General features: G+C 34.9%; 1 protein-coding gene across 1 annotated transcript in view; it reads right to left on the reverse strand.

Annotated features, from left to right (window-relative positions):
• ITGA4 (integrin subunit alpha 4) overlaps positions 1–24,274 on the reverse strand; it is a 93,321-nt gene that overhangs the window by 8,105 nt on the left and 60,942 nt on the right. Inside the window, exons 16-21 of the mRNA XM_049772871.1 lie at positions 19,418–19,567; positions 15,351–15,427; positions 4,749–4,899; positions 2,849–2,944; positions 2,238–2,317; positions 1,429–1,518 (exon numbers count right to left, since the gene is read on the reverse strand). Of these exons, the coding sequence (XP_049628828.1) occupies positions 1,429–1,518; positions 2,238–2,317; positions 2,849–2,944; positions 4,749–4,899; positions 15,351–15,427; positions 19,418–19,567 (644 nt within the window). The remainder of the gene's footprint in view (positions 1–1,428; positions 1,519–2,237; positions 2,318–2,848; positions 2,945–4,748; positions 4,900–15,350; positions 15,428–19,417; positions 19,568–24,274) is intronic.

Consider the following 24,274-nt stretch of genomic DNA (forward strand, 5'->3'; position numbering starts at 1 on the left):
ACATCTCTTTTACATAATTCTGACGTACTTTCCATTCATTAATTTTTGCTGGTTATTTTTAATGAGCTTCAAGTCTTGGAAATGGTTCAAATACCAATAAACTTAGCAAATTTTTTCAGATGATTATTCATCTTGTGCATATATATGTGTATATATACATATATACAAACCTGCAGGCTATGATCAAATTTTTATGATGAGTAATGAGCTTTAAGAAATGTTTTCTGTTGAGACCTATTACACCTCTAAACCTAGAATAACATTAAACTAATAAAAAAAATCTCTTTTCTTTATAACTTCAAAAAAAAAAAGAAATGTTTTCTGAATCCACAAGTAGCTTATGTTTGGCAGCTAATATTAAGTAACACCAGATTAGAGATCCAATATATAGGAGAGCAATTCAAAATATTCAATGTAGATTTTGGCAGCTTAATAATTGCAGAGCATGCTTTTTCCAAAATAAAAGGGCATGTTCAATGACAAAACAGGAATTCAATCATCCTAAGACAATCAAGTAGAAATTATTCCAATATTCAAAACCAGGAGATATGCAAGCCAGTTTTCTTGCATACCCAAGGCTCTTTACTATTTTTCTCTCATTTGAATGGCTTTCTCCTACAATTTCTAGCATTACTCCACTCCATTAGTTTAAGACACTGGTATTTTCTGCTTAGGTAATTATAAACCATCTTTATAAATAATTAAAATGGTCAGTTTATATTTCTAGTAATAGCAACGTTCATCTATTCTATATCTTCTACCGATAGCTTTGAAAAAGAACTAATAATGTGAATAATTTTCAGTAAAATCATTAAAAAATTTCATACAAATATTTCATTCATTCTTTTCTCACACAACTCTTTCCAAATCAGAGGAGATCCACTCAAATAATGACTAAACTCGTAACAATTCAAGAAAGATTCCTTTGACACTGTGGAAGAGGAAGTCCCTAAATCCTGGGCATGAAAGAATGAATATGGGGAGTTTAGCTGGATCTCACATATCATCCATTTGTAACACAGGCAGATTTGGTTTTTGGGGAACGGTGATTTGACCAAGCTCACACTTCTTTGAACTTGTCATTCACTGAGTCTAATTCTGTAAATGATATACTTCACATCCCTTAGGGTCTGAGGCCTGTACTATACAGCTCAAAGACTGACTAAAATCTTTTGAGGCTTATCAGGCACTTTTGCTGAGAAAATTCCTGCAATTGGACACCGGTTTGATGGGCTCTAAGTTACTGTTACAGATTAAATTAAAATGATGAACAACTAAGTGAAGGATTGCAACTTCAAGCCATTGTCAAGAGTCAGAAGTACTATAAGATCCTCTTACAACATAAACAAATATGATTTTTATTATGAATGTGAAAAACAACAGAATTTAAGATCAGCTCTTGGTTTAGAAGCCTTGGCCTTTACTCACCCATGTACACCGAGCATCACCTCATACTTCAGTGGTAACGTTATCGAGGCTTTGTTGTCCTTGAGACTGTCTACGTCTCCTTCATTTTCACTAAAAAAAAAAAAAAATAGAAAACACCCTGTTAGAGTTCACCCAGCATAAAATCATTTTAAGACAATTCAGTTTAGTGCATACAGAACCTAGGATACTTGGAGAATAGTTTAAGTAAATTCTTTGGGGTTGGACCAGAAAGATCATTTAAAGGGCCAGTATATGTCTCACATTCAGGAGACTTTGGTTTGATCACTGGCACTGCATATTGGCCCCTGCCCTTCTTCAGAGCACATGGGGGTATGGAACAACATTTTATTTTTATTTTTTATGGGAGAGTGGAGAATAAAAGGAGAAACAGTTTTGTAAGAATTGATGGGGCCAGGAAGGTGGCGCTAGAGGTAAGGTGTCTGCCTTGCAAGCGCTAGCGTAGGACGGACCACAGTTCGATCCCCCGGTGTCCCATATGGTCCCCCCAAGCCAGGGGCGATTTCTGAGCGCACAGCCAGGAATAACCCCTGAGCGTCAAACGGGTGTGGCCCAAAAACAAAAACAAAAACAATCAAACAAAAAAAGAATTGACATAAATTTGCTCTTCTCCTCTGAACTATGACATGCTTCTATGTTAGAGATTTTTATGTTTGTGTCTAGATTCATGTAAGGGATATTTCCCCCTCGACACAGTGGATCACAGCTCCATAAGTCTCCCTAAGGTTTTCTCCCCACCCAGTCAAAGGTCATTTTCTTTAGTGAAATCATGTTTTTCACACTAGCTGTACCAGGAAGCATGCATAGTGATGTTGAGGTCTTCTTCTGCTCTGCTGAGCGAGCTTGCATCCAGGAGAAAGCTAATATCTGTCTGTAAAAACAGAAAAGAAAGCCCATTTAAAAAATGCCTAAAATAATATCTGAATTGTGAATGCATCTTTGAAACTATGTTATTGGGTCATCGGTCACTTCCCACCTGGGCAGCCAGCTTTGGAAAAGCTCTGGGCTTGGAGCAGCTTTAAAGCACTTTCATTTCCAGGGTGACAGAGAGACAAAGACTCTTTTGAATGTATACAAGCGGGTCCACACTGACAAAATTAGAGATGCTTTAACAACTTGAGTGAGGACTCTTGCCAGAAACACCTTTTTGTATAGCAGAGGTAACATGCCTGGCAGATAGGACCACCTGGGGTGGGGTGGGGGAAGTGTGGAATAAGGGTGAGATGGGGAGCAGAATCCTGATCGACACATTTGTATGCCCATTTTGACATAAGCATGTGCTCCACTCCCCCCTTTTATAGCCGTAAAGACTGATAAGATAAACGCAAGCTCTGAGATCTTGAGCCAGTGGTTCAAATGATAGTTGTGTTAGTATCAAGAAATATAATAGCTAAATGCTTACTTTTGAGAGATGATCCACATAGATATAACCAACAGTGCAGACAAGTTTTCCTATGCCAGAGTTGTCTGTTACTTCACAGTTAATTTGCTTCTCTTCCTACAAGGAACATAAAACTATTTTACGTATGAAGAGAATCAGAAAATTTTAACATATGTTTAAACATGGTTCTTTCAAAGAAAATAATTTCTGAAAAATGAACTTTTCTGGAAGATTATCTTCTGTTTATTTATAGAATTAATGTATATTTTAGAAAAAATAAAGTTGAATAAATTACATAAATGTAAATACATTATCTAAATATGTATGTCTACAACAGGCTATTCTATTACCCACATAAATTACACACAGAAAAATTCCTGGACTTGCAGTTTTCATCAATATTTTTTTGTTTCCTTAATTATTCAAGGTCTTATTTAATTTGAAGTTCCTTAAAAAGCAAAACCACAATGTAGGGACCAGAGAAGTAGAGCAGCAGGTTAATGCTTGCCTTGCCCAGGTCTGACCCAGCACCCAACGTGGTCACCTGAGCCTGCTAAGTGTTATCACTGAACGTAGAGCCAAGAGTAAGCCCAGAGTACTCCCAAGGCAAAAAAAAAAAAAAAAAAAAAAAAAAATTACACGGTAGGTATTGTAAAAATCCATAGTCTATTGACCTGCTTCCATATGATATAAAAGTAAGAATATATTTATATAACACATTTATAGCATTTAATCAAAATAACTTTACAATTGGACATATAGATGTCATAGTCAAATCATAATCTCTCAGGTAAACTTATCCCTATATGCATATATATGAAATAAATCTGTATACAGATGCCCATGTACTTGGATATCTGAGTTATCCTTTTTTCTACAGCAAATAAACTCTCACCACCTTTCTGGGGGGGGGGGTAGGTGGTGCTAAGAGTTGACTCCTGGCAGTGTTTTGTGACTATATGTGGACCACTGAGCAGAGGTTGGCTATGTACAAGGTATCTTAATTAATTCACTCTCTCTCTGACCCCCCCAAGTCTCTTGAGAAAATGAATAGTTAGTTAAGAGAAGTAAAAGTCCTTTCTCTTTGATGTGACGAGATGTTATTGATCAAAAATTAACTATTGCCAGAGCAGGTAGGGTGATTGCCATGCATGTGGTTGATGCAGCTTCAAGCTCTGGCAGTGCAAATGATATCTTAATCATTGTCAGGATTGATTCCTGAGTGCAGAGCTAGGTGTAAGCCCTGAGCATCACCAACTATGACCCCAAATAAAAAACAAACAAACAAAAAATCCCATAATCAAAACCACAGCAGCACAAAGGATGGGCTCTTTTCATAAGGGATAGAAAAGCAACAAAAGAAAAAAAAATAATGGAGGCTTTTCTCTTTGCAATCATCCTTACATATACTTCACTGCAAGATTCAAATGTTCACAACTGAGATACAGTGTTTATTTTCTGTTATTTTTTGTTCCTGTTTTTACATCTCCAGGTGCTCTACCCTTTTCAGGAAAAGATAAATCTTCCAGAAATCTAAAACCAAAATTTTATAATTTGTGAAGGATTTCTAGCCCCAAGCAAGAGAAGCATTATCACAGAAATAGATGTTGATGTTCCAATGAGAAAGCTATGGCATCTAAGCCTCTTGCTCATATAATTGAGTAATTTTTCTTATAGCAGCATTAAAAAATAGAAAATCTGGGCTAATTTTTGACATTTATATTTTAAACATCTTATTTTAATCAGGGATATAGAGAAAACCCTAAATCATTGTATGCCTGACTAAAAAATATGAATATCAGGGCTCATTCTTCAAGAATTTATACCTCAAGTTGATGAAGTAATTTATACCATTTACACTTTTAGAATTAAGTAAAATATCAAATAACAGCTTGATATTTTAGGGTTTTTTGATACTCACCAGGTCTAAAATCTTTATGAAATAAAGACCTGAGGGTAGTTGGATATGGAGAGTTGTTTCATAGGCATCATCTCCAGCATTAAACAAGGACACATTCAACATTAAAGTCTTCATACTTCCAACAGCAAGGTAGGTTTTATTTTCATGTGGCCTAAAATCAAGTAATATTTATTAGTTTGTTTTTTAGAAATAAGGATCTCATCTTCTGTTTATCATGAACAAAAATATTAATATGAAAAACTCACCATGAGAATAAAAACAGATTATTATGCTGGTTAAAATGAGTCAGAGGGAAAGAAAGACATTGAATAATCTCATCCATTGTGGGATAAGAGAAAAATAAAAGATAGTAAATATGGTAATAATATCCAGAGACAATAGAGATAAAGGCCAGGAGGACCAGCCCACAGTAGGAAGCTTGCCACAAAGAGTGTGTGTATGTGTGGGGTGCAATTAGGGCATAGTGGAGCCACTAGGAATGACAATGAAAGTTGGAAATGTTCACTCTGGACATAAACTGGGTGCTAAAAGGGAATAAAGTGATATGCATGGTACTCTTTTATTAACAATACTGCAAATTACAGTGTCAAAAAAGATAAAGAGAATAAAGAGAGAGAGAAAGAAGAGAGAGAGAAGTAAAATGCCTGTCTCAGAGACAGGAGGTGGGGTTGCAGGGAAGCTGGGTTCATTGGTGTGGTGATAGGAAAAGTACACTGATGTAGAGTGGTGTAAACTCTATGACAGAAGCTCAATCATGAACAATTTTTAACCATGGGGCTTTAATAAAGTGATTATAAACAAATAAAAACAAGTTGACTTTAAAAAGAGCCCCCCAGGTGCACAGACAATCCAGTTTTGATCCCTGGATCTCATATTGCATCTCTGCATTGATTTCCCTTGCATTGATCTCCCTTGCATCCCTTAAAGGTGTAATCCCTGAGTATATTCAGTTATGGCACCCAAACAAAATGATCCTGGCAACATAGTGTTCAAAAACATGTGTGGTGGGCCAGAGAGATAGCATAGCAGTAGGGCCTTTTCCTTGCACGCAGTCCAGGATAGACAGTGGTTCAAATCTCAGCATTCCATATGGCCCCCTGAGCCAGCTAGGAACAATTTCTGAGCACAGAGCCAGGAGTAACCCCTGTGTGCTTCCAGGTGTGACCCAAAAAACAACAACAAAAAATATGTGTGGCATCCAAGTATATTCAACATTTTTAAATTTTGGGTGATACCAAAGAAACATAAGCAAAAATCGAAGAAATTATTGACTAAGTGATAAAAGTTTCTGAAATCATCACTGTAGATACTGTCAACTTGAGGCCTTGATGTTCTATTCTGCCCTATAATATATACAAATTTCAGGTGTTACATGATTATATTATTACATAATTCAATGATCCATACTCCATTCAAGTAATTTAATGTTTAGGGGTGACTTATATTAGCTAACAAATTGATACCAACATCAATACTAAAAAGGGAACAAATTTTGCTTATTTGTATTTGGTTTTGGTTTTTGCTATCATTGAGAATTTTGACAATTTTCATCTGAAACTATTATTTTGGTATATATATGTGTATATATGTGAGGCATATATGTATATATGTATTGTGTTGTATCAGTTAATCTGTGAACAAATATTTTTTAGTTTTTAAACCCAGAGTTAATTATTTATTTTAGTTTTAGGGCCATGCCAGGCAGCACTCAGGAGTTATTTATGGCTCTATGCTTAAAAATTATTCCTGGTGCCCGGAGAGATAGCACAGCAGCGTTTGCCTTGCAAGCAGCTGATCCAGGACTAAAGGTGGTTGGTTCGAATCCCGGTGTCCATATGGTCCCCCGTGCCTGCCAGGAGCTATTTTTGAGCAGACAGCCAGGAGTAACCCCTGAGCACTGCCGGGTGTGGCCCAAAAGCCAAAAAAAAAAAATTCCTGACAGGCATGAGGGATATGAGTTGCTGGGGATTGAATCCATGTTGACTGTATGCAAGGCAAATGACTTACCCATTGTGCTATTCTCTAGCTCCAGAACTAATCATGTAAAATTACTGACTGACTGATTATGGCAACTAGATATAATGATATTTATACTTTCTTTAATTAGCAAAATCTATCATAAGGAACCACTTTTTTTAAATATAATTTTTATTTTGATCATAGTGACTTACATATTGTTGACAATAACGTTTTAGGTACATATTTACATAAAATCAGGGGGGATTCCCATCACCAGATTGTCCTCCCTACACCTCCGTTTTTGTCCTACCTCCCATTTCCTCTTCCCTCACTCCCAGGGTGGCTAGAATATGTGGTCCTTTTTATGTAAGATAAAAATGTTCAACAGAACGTCAACACAAAATGCAAGAAGGTTCAAAATTTTATGTGTGAAGTTCATTCAAAACAGTATAGTTTGGTAAGTCCATGCGGATGCAGTCATGGGCATTCTCCAGGGTTGATACCTGAATGTCAAGGCCAAGCTGAAGGTAGAGGTGACTGTCCCACCTAACCTAGCGATCCTTTCATGGAAAAAACTTGCCACTTTTGCCATAGAGCAAGTTAATAAGCATAATTAATTTCAAAATAAACATACAGCAAATCACTGTGGGTTCTGTCATTACTAGAACCTTAATTATTTCAGGCAGCAGAAAATGTACCATTAGTGAAAACAATTCTCCAGACTATTCCCTTGGTTGGTACTCAAGACACTGAAGAGAAATGAATGAAGAACACACTCTAGATTATTTTAACATCTCTAGATTTTTGCTCCTTGGAGTTTAGACATTAGATACTTCTAGAAGGATGTGTAATAAGTTAAGCAAGTAACTCCAAACATGGCTATCATTTAAAGACTACCCAGTGACTGTGCTATTTCTATCAACACTTAAGAGAAGGAAAAGGATTTACTCCTTTTTGTGTTGAAAACCTTTGTTTTGTTTTGTTTTTGTCAGTTAAGTGCAAGTGCTCTGGGTGATGCTGTGTTAAGTGACAGAGTTGCTCTGCCCAGGAATGTGGCTGCCCCATATCCTCCCTGCTGTGCAGTAATCATGTCACAACTGAAGAAACCTAAGAGGTTCTAAAAGTAAACTTCGACTTGACATTAAAGTTTAATTAAGACTTGTAGAAGAGCTGCCTAGAAATAGACATTTGGCTTGGAACCAAAGCATTAGTCACTGAACACCTTTGGGAAAGAAGTTGGCACTTAGACAAGCAACAGAAGGTGAAAGGAGTGCATAAACAGCTAGGTTCCAAGACAACAGCAAATTAAAGAGAAACACAATGTTCACATTTTAGCAGCTAGGTTCCTGGTTTAATTTTCCATTTTTAAGCTATTTGGCAATATTGCCATAATTATGATTCTTCTCTATCTTTTAATATACATCTTATAGTACCTTGATTCATTAATAAGGTACTATCAGAAAGATCCCCAGCAGCTTTTTTATGTGAAACATAATAAAGGACCAGGTGCACATCTGGAAGTGCGACAAGACTGAACCAGATCTTTCTCCGGAAATCATAGTTCATTTTTCATTAAAACATGCATATTGCAGTCTTGAAATTTACCAACCAGTCTAGAATCCACATCATGTGCACAAATGAAAAGTAGTATGTACATACAGCACCATCACTTAATAAGTGAAAGGAGAAATACAAAAATGAGGCACTGCTCAACCAAATCCTAAATATTTTCTGATAAATGATATTGTTTAATTGTCCAAGATGTGCTCCCAAAGTCAATAAAAAAAAAGGATTCTGTCTCTACAATGAATAAGTGCTTCTTGCTAAACTGTTTTCATTGAGTCCAAAACTGCATGAAAATAAAAAGATTAGTACTTTTAGCAAGGTAACCTTAACAACAAATTAAAATAAGTAATCTGCAGCAAGTGGCCTATAAGCTCCAAGGGCAGAGAAAAATTTTACTGTTAACCTCAGAGAGGAGAGAAATTCTCATCTCCTGGAATACATTAAGTATTTGAGACTTAAGAGTAGTGTATTAAATAAAGGTAAATTCACTGAAATTCAAAGGAGTACAGAGAACAAAGACTGGAAGATTGAACTTATACTGAATTTGTTTCTATGTGTGAAACTTAGTACCCTCTTAAAATGCTGTTCTCTGTGAGGCAAATACTTCAAGTGTGTCGATTTTTTGTCTTTGTTTTCTTTTGGGTCCACACCAGGTGGTGTTCAGGGGTTACTCATGGCTCTGCACTCAAAATGCTAATTTTTTTAAATGGAGAATTTTGTTAGACATACTGTCAGGGGCTAACAGCAAACTGGCAGATGCTGCACAGCATTTACTTTCTACCCAAATGACCTTTTCCTTTTCAGCATCTAAAATAACCCTGGATTATTTGATTATTGATTATTATTATTATTATTGGATTATTATTTCAGAAGAAAAAAACTTTATACTACATTTTAGGAACTGGATTGTGATGGATCTAATCTGATCATGATGGCTCGAGGCTCTTTTGCTTAGGTGAAATTCCAGGTAAATTCAACACTGGCATCATTATTTAGGAGCAAGCACTGATTTTTGTTCTTGCTTATTTCTTGATGGGACCATTGGTGAGAGCACTGTGGCCAGTTAGGGCAAAGTCAAGAGAACTGGAAGACAATCACTAATGTCCATAATTTTGACATCTGCTCACTAAAACTGTTTATTGTGAAAATAATTAAATGCTCTTATTGTTCAAGGCTTTATTTAGTCAGGCATTGTATTATCTGAAATTAAAAGCACTCTTCACAAAAAAGGAGACAATTGATTGTTTGGCAAAAGCTACAATCCTTATACAAAAGAAAAATGGTGTTATTTCTATCAGAAATCTTATAAATTATTTGATTTAAACTACTTTTAACAGCTAAGAGTTGCTATTACATTTATAATCTTGATTTAGAATTTCCTGTTGATTTTTATTTTGCAATGCAAGTTCATTTGAATGTAGTTATTTTCCTGAGAATTTCAACATTCAGGAAGTATCTACTTAATGAAAACATGAAAGAATGCATAAACACTATTTAGTTTGCTGTAGGCACTCTATTATTGCAGTTTTCTAAAACTTATGTTCTTTACTGAGTAAATACATTTACCTAGAGCAGGTTTGTAGCTCAGGGGTACATAAATATCATTAGTGCTGGTGAAGTTATAGTGAGGAGAATGTAGAGAACATATGGTCACAATTTGCCTACTACCACTGAGATGAGAGAAAAGACACCAAATGTGAAAGAGGCATATTTTTGTCTGGTAGGATATAATCTGCTAAAAATGCTAAGCAGTTAATCAGAATGCTTCACTGTGTCCTAAAAAATTAATTAGAGGGGTTTAATTAGCAAATTTGTGAAATAAATTATCATGTGCCTAATATAAATAGCCTCAACCTTCCTAAATGATGCAAGGATGTACTGTATTGATACTACTTTCCAGTAGCTTTCAGATAATTTCAAATATAATAAAGCTGAAAACTACCACTACCAACAGGAGGATTCTTGCAGCATAAAGCATCAATAAGCTTTGGACAATGGCCAGATAGTAAGTAAAAAGTGTTTGATATCCATTTGACTATATTTCATTTTATTGCCAGACTAAAACTATTCCAACCATAATGTATCAAAATAACTTTTATTGAGCCTTCATGTGCAGCAAGATTTGTGCTTTGTACTTGACCTGCATTATTCCACTTTTCCTTTAAATTGCCTTTTGAAGTATATACTATTGATATTCATATTAATAAGTAAAGAGGTATATAGCAAGTTAAAATTTCTCAAAACACATCAAAAATTGGGAAGAGCAGCTGAGTAGATACTTCCTCAAATAAGTCACAGAGATGGCTATTGGGTATATGAAGAAGTGTTCTTCACTACTTATCACCAGGGAACTGAAAATCAAATTACAATGAGATCTCACCTCACACTATTAAGTCTGGCAAACATAAAAAAAATTATAGACACAGCCAATATTGGTGGGGATGTAGTGAATAAGGATTCATTAATGGTAAGAATGTGAACTTCTGTGACAAGTATGAAACTTGTCAAAAAGTGAAAAAATGATTTTCTGTATGATCTAGTGATTCTACTTTTGGCACCTAACCCAAGAACTCCAAAATATTTATTCAAAACCAATTTTGTACTTTATATTCACTGCAGCCCTAGTCACAAGAACTGAAAGTGACTCACGTTTCCAAGAATAGTTTAGTGATAAAGAAACTATTGTATATATACACAATAGGATACTACTCAGCTATAAGAAAAGAGGAAATCCTATAGTTTGATGCTATACAGATGGAACTAAGGGGCACCATGCTGCATGAAGTTAATTACAAGGAGAGCAATAAATAGACAATGATCTTTCTCCTGTGTAGGATATAAAAGAATATAGCAAGGGAATAAAAATTAGTGAATAGTAACAGACCAAGATAGTATAAAGAACTGTTTGCTAAGGTGATGTGGTGAGGGTTTGGGGGGAGGAAATTCTCTCACCGAAGGGATATTGGTAGAGTAACCAAAGACTGACACTTCGATTATGAATGTGATGATGGAACACTGTATGCCTGAAAATAGTAACAGTATTATAATTCACAGTGCCTAATTAAAGATTGAAGCAAGTTAAAAATAATTTTTTCTCTAAAATGATGATTCTACTAGTAAATGGTAGGAATACTTTGAACCATGTTAGAGTGCCTTCAAATATGAAATTTTTAACCACATACTACTTTGGTTCTCAAATTTCAGTGTGACAAAATTTATTTAGAGTTCTATGAATAACGAACATATATAATCTGGTCTCCTATTTCAACTAGGCTAGACTCTATGAACTTGAATTTCTATCAAGCATTCCAATGAGTCTCATGAAAGTGATTCATAAACCACAACTTGGGAAGCACTGCTTTGCCTTCTGTGGCTGCCATTTAAAAACATAATGAACTTGATATTTGAACTATAAGAAACATCATTTCAAGTTAAAATTGCAAAGCTAACAATTTATTGTTCACCACACCCAGAGGTTCTCAAGGCTTACTACTGACACTGCTGCTTGTGCTCAGGGATCATAGCTGGCAGTTTGTGGGGGCCATTTGTGGTACTGGGGATCAAACTGGGCTAGTCACATTCAGATCAAATCCCTTCCTTATCTATGTCCCCAATATATAATTTCATTCTTAGAAAAGTAGCATTCATAGTAAACTTTGCATGTAAATTTCAATGTCCCTATTTCTCATAGAATAAAAGGGCACTGAATAAAAAGACATAAAGGTAACAATCAGATTTTTGACTAATAAAAATAAAAACACTTTATATCTAAGATAAATACTCTTTTATACAATTTTCTTATCAGGTGTCTATGATGACAAAATAAGAAAAGTAAAATTTTAAGCAGTCATCAAAAATTTAGTATTTCAAATGGAAAATAGTAAACTAATGGTAAGTTACAAATTATTCAATTAATAAATCAAAAGAGGCAGCATGTTTGATGCTAGAATACAAAGTAGAATCATTAATTTGGATGTATTCAGCCAATATATATAATTTAAGTATAAGTTCAATTATTAGTCAAAGGCATAAGGGTTGTTTGACCATTGACTATAGGTACTCAAGGTTATATTTCCAAGAACAACTTGAAATTTATTCTCAATTTATAAATTTATTTACATGACTGTACCCCAGCAAAACATTCAAACTTCCATTTTACTCATATCAAATTGACTCCGTAACACATTTATTGTAACAGCTTTTTAAAATGTTTACCCACTCCTTTAAAATTCTTGAACCTATTCCCTAAGTCCTCTGTCTTTGCAAATCAAGTCTATTTTTATCCTGTTAATCCTCGAATTTCCTTACCCTTTCTTACTTGTTAAGATTTCTTAGCCAATGTCAAGCGTCTTTCCACTAATGCTTAAACTTAAGATTAGAAGAAGCTAAGCTTCTTTTAAGGCTAACTTTACAACCTGAATCTGATCCCAAAAATAGATATACTATTTCCTTCAGGAACTTGCTGAATTTCCAGAAAAATAGTTTTTAGTCATGTAAGGTAGCCAGGCCTTATATTGTACACTGGTAACAAAAAGAAAGGAACCTGACTTGAAATTTTTGTTATCTGCCTAAAAATCTTACGGGGCAGTGCAGAGATAAAAAGTAGCTATTGTGAGCACAAGTGCTGTAAGATCAAGAAAAAAGAGCTTAGGTTTATGTACTGGTGATAAAGTAGATTTAATTTAGGAAAGAGATGCAATTTACAAGATAAGTGAGTTACTCAGGTAGATAAAATGAGAGAAGTGAAAAGATGTAGGGGCACTGGATAACATGTTATGTAAAGTATTCTATTATCAATGAAAAAATTCCAGTACAATTGTAAGGTTCATCAGAATAAAGTTATAATGGGCCATTAAAACATTGTTATTGAATGCTTATGTTGGAAAGTTCACTCTAGTAGATTAATTAAAACTATGCAGATCACAGGTCAGAATATAAGAAAATGGAACAACTTGGAATTCCTGATAGTATTCAATGACACATTTGGAGACATAATGAGAAATAGAGAGCTATATTGTATAAAAATATAAGTTTGGAGCTATAATGAGAAATAGAGAGCATACTGTATAAAAGTACAAGTTGCCGTATTATAGGACTAAGTATCTTATTCGATGTGAGGGATAGAAAACCGAAAGAAAAATATGGTTTCTGACTCTAGCAACCAATAGTTGTGTCAGTGGTACTAGTGGTTGGGGAACATTAAGGCATTAAACTACAGATATCTTGACTGGGTAGAAGATTACTGAGATACTGAGTTGGCATGGCCAAGGTAGCCAGCAAAGGTGAGATCAGAGTTGCTGCAAGATCTGCTTGTGAAATTGTGGGAGTTGAGAGATCTGAGAAGGGAGAAGACAAAGCCCAAACAAAAGATCTTTCAAAGACAAAAAGGAGCTATCTGTGGAGAAAAATATGTAGAATGAACAATCTTGTAACCACCATGATGTTTAAACAATTTTTAAAAAATTATTTTTAAAATGGAGGGGCTAGAACGGGAAAATGGGACTAGATTGGCTATACAAACATGAACATTGAGAATGTTTAGAGGAGGGATTGATTCAAGAAAGAGGAGAACTGAATAGCTGTTAAATACTTCAGAGAAGAAACTAAGTAGAAAAGACTCCAAACCCCAATCAAATTAAATATGATTTCTCTCTGGTATATTCTTTTGCCACGATAACCTCATACTTCTTTAAAGCTTATTAAATAAGTAACAATATTTGATAAATACATAAAAATACTCGTTCACAGTAAAGTTTCTCGGTCATTTGTCTACTACTACTTTGAAAATTTCTACTTGAAAATGAGCCAACTACATCTTTCTTTTCCATCACTCACAGCTTAACAGCAAATTACTATGACTTTATATTCACTGTGCTGCATATATTCACAAGCAAATAATCTTATAATATTATATGCTTTGTTTACATTGTCCATTATTTCACCTGAGGCTTGGTGCTCCTCTTAGTTCTTAAAAGATGCATTTTCAACCTCCCAAATTCCTGCTCAGATCTTAAAAACAAAATAGTTCACCTAGATTTTGTACTTAGTTTGTGAAGTTCTCATTCAGGAATCCTACCCCTAGACCCAGGGAATTCTCAAAAATCATTAGTGTGTCAAGGACTTTCAAATAGTTTGCCTTTCTGTTTATATTCTGGTTCTTATTTTCACATCATCTCTGTAATATGCAAAGCAATTTTATAGGGGAATCTACTATCATATTGAATTATAATGGTTTGTTTCTAGTTATAAAACAATATAAAATCAACATTTATCTAGTTTTCTAAGCAGTTATTCTAAGCACATACATAAATTTTCTTTATACTATTTGGCTTCTTGTGAATTTAGAAAAGCAAGATGATTTATTCTGTTCAAATGGTGTCATAAATAGATAAATGTATATAGGTTTCCTTGTTTCATATTACTATTATTGGAATTGTGTACTCAAATTTCTCAGTGATGAAACTAAACAATATATGCTATATATATGGTCAATATATATACACAATTATATACAATAAATCAGATTCATTTTGCTGCCAAACCTCTAATAACAAGAACTTATGTTTGTCTATAATATAATACACCTCTAATAATGATGATCCATGAACAATTCAATTTTGAATTACAATCTGAATTATCAATAAAGCATTAAAAATGATTAATCTAATGCTTAAAGTCTTTTAAAAATTAGTAATCTGGGTCCGGAGAGATAGCACAGCGGCGTCTGCCTTGCAAGCAGCCGATCCAGGACCTAAGGTGGTTGGTTCAAATCCCGGTGTCCCATATGGTCCCCCGTGCCTGCCAGGAGCTATTTCTGAGCAGACAGCCAGGAGTAACCCCTGAGCACCGCCGGGTGTGGCCCAAAAACCAAAAAAAAAAATTAGTAATCTTTGGATGTATATTTAGTGTGAATAATGTACAGCTCATGTAAACTTGCTTGATAAAATGCTATGCTTTTTCAGATCTTAAAGTGCTACTAACTCCCAAGTATTAATTCTTAGTCTATTATTCTGAAAAATCCACATGAAACACAGGCATTAAACAATTTTGATGAATAATAGAATGTTTTGTACTTACTTCAAAAATCCGATTTTTGCAGTAACCTGCAAATCAGCAGAACAATTTTCGTTGGCACAAAATCTTGCAAAGTGTATCTGGAAATAAAGGAGGAAGATACATATTTTTAAGTTCAATTTAGCAGTATGTATTCTGTCTTTTTCAATTATAATATCCATGATATATTAGAAAAGTAAAATTAAAAAACCAACTTGTTAGCTTCTATTGTACTTTTTTCCAAGTATAAAATTTGAGAATAATCAGGTTCAAGTGCTGAATGATTACTAGATTAAAGAAATTAAGCTCTTCCAAGAGGGAAATTTAAGATCTAAATGATCAAGTGGAAAATAAATTTCTCTTTAATAGTGGATATGCAAAACCAAACTTGAGCAAAGTGTAGACTCCATTATTTAAAAGCGAACAGTGAATAGTGACTTCTTCCTTTCCTATCTGATTGCTCTTGATATTTATTTCTTGCCTAATTGCTATGGCAAGTACTTCCAGTACTATGTTGAATAGAAATGGAGAGAGAGGGTAGTCTTGCCTTGTACCAGATCTTAGGGGGGAGGTTTTCAGTTTTTCTTCATTGAATATAATATTTTCCATCCATTTGTGGTAATGACCTTATATTGAGAATAGTTCCTTTCATTCCCATTTTGTTGAGAAATTATTTCATGAATGGGTGGTGGACCTTATCAAATGCTTTCTCTGCCTCTATTGATATGATCATGTGGTTTTTAATTTTCCTTTTGTTGATGTAGTGTATTATGTTGATTGACTTGTGTTGTTCAACCATCCTTGCATCTCCAGAATGATTCCTAGTTGGTTATGGTGTTTGACTTTCTTGATGAGGCACTGAATCCTATATGATAGGATTTTGTTGAGGATCTTTGCATCTGTGATCATCAGGAATGTTGGTCTATACTAGAGTTCATTAATTTTTTCTGTCTTCATATTTTTGTTTCATTTTGTTGATCTTTTTAATTTTATAAGTTGTGCCATTAAGTTATTATGTAAGCCCCTTCTTTCCTGATGAATGTTTCCGAAGCTATAATTTTTCCTCTGCTTTTGCTATGTCCAACAGATTCTGATGATTTGTGTCTTGTGTTTTGTCTTATCTTTTTTTTTTTTTTTTTTTTTTTTTTTGGTTTTTCAGGCCACACTCGTTTGATGCTCAGGGGTTACTTCTGGCTAAGCGCTCAGAAATTGCCCCTGGCTTGGGGGGACCATATGGGACACCAGGGGATCAAACCGCAGTCCTTCCTTGGCTAGCGCTTGCAAGGCAGACACCTTACCTCTAGCACCACCTGGCCGGCCCTGTGTTTTGTCTTATCTTAAAGTAGATATTTCAGTTTATAGTTTAAGGCTGGTTTTGATTTTGTAAAGTTTCTAAACTGTTGTTTTAGATACCATTTGTTATTATACATAAGCAAGGCGACTGCTTTTTAAAATTGGTCAAATAAAAATTATTTTTAATTTATGAAACAACAAAATGTAAATATAGATTTTAGTTTGAGAAAGAAAAATATAAGTAGTTGTATCATAAAGGTTATAGAATTTAACACTGATCTTTTTTCTTTTTATTTAGGAGCTATTTATCTCAAAGGTATTTGGAAAAGTTTGGGGTATACTGGAAAAAAGAAAAAAACAGACAAAGATAAAAGAGCAAAGAGTAATGTATGAAGGGGTTAATGAAAAAGAGAGAGAGAGAGAACTACAGAATCATAGTAGTAACCAGTCAATGAAACTATTTACTTCTTAATAATTAGAGTGCTTTGAAATGGCATGTGAGACCACAGAATGCCTATATTGGGGAAAGTAGAGAAAACATAAGTGTCTAAAAGATTAGATAAGTCTGAGCTTTATTCTACCTCTCATAATTATAAAAATGTATACTATAATTTAATAAAAGCTATATAATTTAATTCTTTAATTATAATAATTAAAATGTAGATTATTATAATTATAAACTTTGAAGACGGGCTTTTATGGATATATATATATTTTAGATGACAATTTTCTACATCATATTTTACTTTATTTTTTAATTTCTGAATAATGTATTTATTTAAACACTGTGATTACAAACATGACTATAGTTGGTTTCAGTCATTAAAAGAACATCCCCCCTTCACCAGTGCAACTTTCCACCACCAATGCCCTCATCTCCCTCCTCCCCCAACCCCTGCCTGTATTCGAGACAGGCATTCTACTTCTCTCACTCATTAACATTGTCATGGTAACTGCACTCAGCACTCTTTGTGGTGAGCTTCATGTTATGAGCTGGTCCTTCTGGCCCTCATCTCTGGGCATTATTACAATAATGTCTTATTTTAATTAAAACCCAGAGATGAGTGAGACTATTCCATGTATCTCTCTCCCTCTGGCTTATTTGACTCAGCATAATAGTTTCTGTCCATCCATGTATAGGAAAATTTCATGACTTCATCTCTCCTGATGGCTGCATACTATTCCATTGTGTATATGTACCACAGTCTCTTTAGCCATTCATCTGTTGAAGGGAATCTTGGTTGTTTCCAGAGTCTGGCTATTGTAAATAGTGCTGCAATGAATATAGGTGTGAGAAAGTTATTTTTGTATTGAGTTTTTGTGTTCCTAGGGTATAACCCTAGAGTGGGTATAGCTGAATCATAGGGGAGTTCGATTACCAGTTTTTTGAGGAATCTCCATATTGTTTTCCATAAAGGCTGGACTAATGGCATTCCCACCAGTAGTGAATGAGAGTTCCTTTCTCCCACCCACATTGATTGTTCTTGTTCTTTGTGATGTGTGCCCGTCTCAGTGGCATGAGATAGTACCTCATAGTTATTTTGATTTGCATCTCCCTGATGATTAGTGGTGTGGAACTATTTTTATGTGCCTTTAGGCCATTTGTAAAATTGTCTGTCCATTTCTTGTACCCCCCCTTTTTATGGGGTTAGATGTTTTTTATGAATATTTAAAAGTCTGAGTTTTTCATTAGCATTAAAAATAGATAATATTGAAAAATAAAGTTCAACAGAAGAATGAAATATCTGGCTACTATAAACATTTTTACTTAGGGTGCATAGAAAAATATACTCTCAAGTTATCATTCTCTTTCTAGTTAGTTCAGCATACAAGACAGTGATGAATGGCAACTCATATCTTGAATTGACTTGGGTAATTTTGTCTGGACAGGATATGAACTAGACCTTTAAACATCCTGTTCATCTTTTATATTCTGTGAGTCATTAGCAAAAATTTTAATAAATTATTTTATCAAACCACCCAAACATTCTCTGGACTGTTTTTATATGGTTTGATTGTAGGGGTCTAGCTAGGCTCTAAGAAATAAACAAACTGTTAGAAATACTGATAATATTTTGTGACAAATTAGAAAACGCAACTCACTGATTTGAATACAGGTTATAAATATGGATTAAAGACAATTAATTTGAGATATATATAGATGGTTATGTTTATGCATGAGCAAGACATAGCAAGAACATTTAACAGGATTTGAGTGAATCCTTGTTAGACAGAAAACAAGAAAAAAATAAATCTAACACACATTGATAACACTAAGAAACTCATAAACGCAACTTACTTCCATTAAAAGAGACCTCTAATAACCTATTTATTTCCCCGGCAAGACATAGAGGAGGAAAAATTAGCATTAAATGTATGTGGAAATTAGTGCTCGATTAAATAATACAAACTTTAAAATATACAGTTCAACATTCCTTTTTTTTTTTTGGTTTTTTGGCCACACCCATTTGATGATCAGGGGTTACTCCTGGCTAAGTGCTCAGAAATTGCCCCTGGCTTGGGGGAACCATATGGGACGCTGGGGGATCGAACTGCGGTCCTTCCTTGGGTAGCGCTTGCAAGGCAGACAGCTTACCTCTAGCGCCACCTCACTGGCCCCTACAGTTCAATATTCTAAAAGAAAATATTAAAAGGAAAAAACACAATCCAAAGCTTACTCTTAAGTGTTGGCATATTAAAAACTCACATCATATTGAGACTGTTCATTTTCCCAGAATTATGAAATATTATCACATTCTGTATGTTAAACTATTATTCTGAATAAAAGAAAGTCTTACTGTTTTTTCAATCTTGTCTTTTGCTTTTGTCTGCTGCAGAATTGGCTGCAGTGGTGGGAATTCGTCTGTGCTCTGTTTACTGAGGACATGATGCCCGAGGTGGTAGGCAGCTTCTATCTGAATTGGGGTAAGGATGTCCCGCACATCTTTCTAAGAAAATTAAAATTCCACAAATGAATCAATAAAATAATCATATGCATAAGTTATATAAAGCTCCTCTCTTCTTAGATTGAATGATATACAACATTTAAAAGTCAATAAGCATCTTCAATTATAAATCATTTATAAGTCATTTAAAAGCGTGAAACAACATTTTATTTTATCTCCTATTTTCCTATAGTAAACTATATAGTAGCAACATTAAATCTCTCTAAATTTGTATTTTTCAGTACTATTTCATTCAAATTGATTTTATGGTCAATATGAAATATCTCTTATTCTTTTATACTTTATAAACATTTTCTAGTGACAGATTAAGAATGGTAAAGAAAAGTTTTTGTGTTTATTTAGTGACTCTTTTATGCTAAACACTCTAATAAATTTTATTATTTTATATATTTTCTACATAGAAAGGGTATCTAGAATCCCAATTCTACGAAAAATAGTATAAAATTCAGCAACATGCAAACATTATAAAATCAATTTTACCAATCTACAATAGAAATGAGATTTTTAGCACAATGTAGAAAAGCCCTCTGCATTCCTATATTCATTTCAGCATTATTCAAAGTAACCAGAACATAGAAACAACTTAAGTGCCCCAAAACAGATGAGTGTTGGCGGGGTTGCAGTGAGACAGGAACTCTTATCCACTGCTGGTGGTAATGCCAACTAGTTCAAACTTTCTGGAGAGCAATATGGAGATTCCTCCAAAATCTGGAAATTGAGCTCCCAGACAATCCAGTTATACCACTCCTAGGAATATACCCTACCTTCCTTACACCTATATTTATTGCAGCACTATTTACCATAGCAAGACTCTGGAAACAACCAAGATGCCCTTCAACAGATGAATAGCTAAAGAAACTGTGGTACATATACACAATGGAATATTATGCAGCCATCAGGAGAGATGAAGTCATGAAATTTTCCTATACATGGATGTACATGGAAACTATTATGCTGAGTGAAATAAGTCAGAGAGAATGAGAATAGGTTTTGGACCTTATCAAATGCTTTCTCTGTGTCTATTGATATAATCATATGATTTTTATTTTTCAACACCCATTCTTGATCAAAACTCTCAGCAAAATGGGAATGAAAAAACCTTTCTCAATCTAGTTGAAGCCATCTACCACAAGCCAATGGCATATATTATCCTCAATGGAGAAAAACTAAAAGCCTTTCCTCTAAATTCTGGTACAAGACAAGGCTGTCCGCTTTCACCACACCTCTTCAACATAGTACTGGAAGTTCTTGCTATAGCGATCAGGCAAAAAAAAGATATCAAGGGAATCCAGACAGGAAAGGAAGAAGTCAGGCTCTCATTGTTTGCACACGACATGATACTCTACTTACAAAAGCCCAAAGACTTTACCAAAAAGCTTCTAGAAACAATAGACTCATATAGCAAGGTGGCAGGCTACAAAATTAACACACAGAAATCAATGGTCTTTTTATACACCAATAATAATAAGGAAGAGAAGGAAGTCAAGAAGGCAATCCCATTCACATTAGTGCCACACAAACTCAAATAACTTGGAGTAAACTTAACCAAAGACGTGAAGGACCTATACAAAGAAAACTATAAAGCTCTGCTCCAAGAAATAAGAGAGGACACACAGAAATGGAAACAAATACCCTGTTCATGGATTGGAATGATTAACATCATTAAAATGGCAATACTCCGCAAAGGATTGTACAGATTTAATGTGATTCCTCTAAAGATAACCATGACATTATTCAAAGAAATGGATCAAACACTTATGAACTTCATCTGGAACAATAAACACCCTCGAATAGCTAAAGCACTCCTAGGGAAAAGAAAACTGGGAGGCATAACTTTCTTTAAACTTTTTTTCTTTAAACTGTACTACAAAGCAATAGTTATCAAAACAGCATGGTATTGGAATAAAGACAGACCTTCAGATCAGTGGAATAGGCTTGAGTTCACAGACAATGTTCCCCAGACATTCAATCACCTAATTATTGACAAAGGAGCAAAAAATCCTAAGTGGAGCAGGGAAAACCTCTTCAACAAGTGGTGCTGGCAGAACTGGTTAGCCACTTGCAAAAAAGCGAACATACACCCCCAGTTAACATCATGTACAAAGGTAAAATCCAATGGATTAAAGACCTTGATATCAAACATTATACTATAAGATATATAGAACAACACATCGGTAAAACATTACATGACATTGAGACTAAAGGCATCTTCAAGGAGGAAACTGCACTTTCCAAACAAGTGGAAGCAGAGATCAACAGATGGGAATACATTAAGCTGAGAAGCTTCTGCACCTCAAAAAAAATAGTGCCCAGAATACAAGAGCCACCCAACGTGTGGGAGAAACTATTCACCCAATACCCATCAGATAAGGGGCTAATGTCCAAAATATACAGGGCACTGAAAGAACTTTACAAGAAAAAAACATCTATTCCCATAAAAAAATGGGGAGAAAAAATGAACACACACTTTGATAAAAAAGAAAAACAAATGGCCAAAAGGCACATGAAAAAATGCTCCTCATCACTAATCATCAGGGAGATGCAAACCAAAACAACGATGAGATATCATCTCACACCACAGAGATTGGCACACATCACAAAGAATGAGAACAATCAGTGCTGGGGGGGATGTGGAGAGAAAGGAACTTTTATCCACTGCTGGTGGGAATGGAGTTTAGGCCAACCTCTATGGAAAGTGATATGGAGATTCCTCCAAAAACTGGAAATTGAGCTTCCATTCGACCCAGCTATTCCACTCCTAGGGATGTACCCTAGGAACACAAGAATACAATATAAAAAATCCTTCCTCACACCTATATTTATTGCAGCACTTTTCACAATAGCCAGGCTCTGGAAACAACAAAGATGCCCTTCAACAGATGAATTGGTAAAGAAACCGTGGTACATATACACAATGGAATATTATGCAGCCGTCAGGAGAGATGAAGTCATGAAATTTTCCTATACATAGATGTACACGGAGTCTAACATGCTGAGTGAAATAAGTCAGAGGGAGAGTGAGACACACACAGAATAGTCTCACTCATCTATGAGTTTTAAGAAAAATAAAAGTCATTTTTGCAACAATCCTCAGAGATGATGAGAGGAGGGCTGGAACTTCCAGCTGACTTCATGAAGCTCACCACAAAGAGTGGTGAGTGCAGTTATAGAAATAACTACACAGAGAACTACCATAATCATGTGAATTAATGAGGGAACTTTAAAGCCTGTCTAGAGTACAGGTGGGGTGGGGTGGGGAGGAGGGAGATTTGGGACATTGGTGGTGAGAATGTTGATCTGGTGAAGGGCAGTGTTCTTTACATGACTGAAACCTAATCACAATCATATTTTTATTCAAGATGTTTAAATAAAAAAAGTTTAAAAAAAGAAAGAGAAAAAGAAAAACGGAGAATGGTATCAATCATTTATGGTTTTTTTTTAATTTTTTATTTTTAATCATGAGATCAATGATGCAAAGAAATAGGATAAGGTAAAGTTACAGTGGAAGGACAATCACCCATAAAATAATTCTCAGAAAAAGTCCCCTTGCTGATATCTTAACTTTGAACTTTCAGCTAAAGAACATTAAGATAAATAAAACAGAACTTATGTACAATTACTTTATCCCTCAAGTCCCCAGATTGTAATACATTATAATATTTCTTAGCAGCACTCAAAAAAATCTAAAGCCATAAACTTTTGCAACTCCTTAAACATTAGAGGCATAGTTATTTTTTTACATTTCTATGCACATGCATATTAGTTTAAGTTAACCTCAAAAATTTAAGGTTTTTTTTTTTAAGAATTAGAGTCAAAGGAGCACAGTAAAAATGGTGTTAGAGTGGCAATTATTGTTTGCATAGGCCCACAAAATATGAGGGACATGGAAAGGAATAACCTTAGCCTAAATACAAAGAGACCCTACCCATGAAGTTTCCTGGCATAAGACCAACTCTAGGATGCAGGCAAGCTAGTTTGTCCAATCCAAGACATTGTCTGTAGTGCCAACACACTTTTATTTTTCACATAGTCTCTGTTGTTTGTATCATGTTTCTGTATTAAAGATCCTGGAATCTGAATATTCTACATTAAAGTCAGGATGTGGAGCGTCTTCTAGTTTCACCTCATAATTAAAGGGCAATGCAGAGAGCCCGGTCCTGTAAGCAGGTCGTTGTTGTTGTTAAGTCTTCTCAGTGTTAAGGGAAGTCTCCTTTGAGCAGGTTGATGTCTAAGCAGCAATAGGGTCTTCCCCGGTAGAGGATGGCTTTCGGGTGATGTTATATACAAACTTGGATGTGTCATGGATGGCTTCCCTGGTTCAGGGTTAAATGGAAAATGACTATTTTTCTGAGGCCTATGCCAGGTTGTAATGTCAATGTTCAGGGTATGAGGTACCTTTGCACTACAAGATTTGTGTGTTCCAATCTCTGTTAGATAACCTCTTATTTGTATGTATAGTATTTTCCCATTTTAATGTGCCTATGCGACAAGGAACAATGCCCCGTGGTATTATTGGTGCATATGGGGGCCATAAGGACAAGTCCAACAATCCCCATGACATGATTCAATCAATAGCATTAAACTGGGGGACTCTTTCACCAAAATTCCTTATTGAACAGCTCATAAAGAGAAGAAAAGAAAGAAAGTGGTTAGAATCTTCACCGTATAAGAGAATATTTAGTAAGACTT

Source organism: Suncus etruscus, chromosome 5 (genome assembly GCF_024139225.1).
Source record: "Suncus etruscus isolate mSunEtr1 chromosome 5, mSunEtr1.pri.cur, whole genome shotgun sequence".
Classification (NCBI taxonomy): Eukaryota; Metazoa; Chordata; class Mammalia; order Eulipotyphla; family Soricidae; genus Suncus; species Suncus etruscus.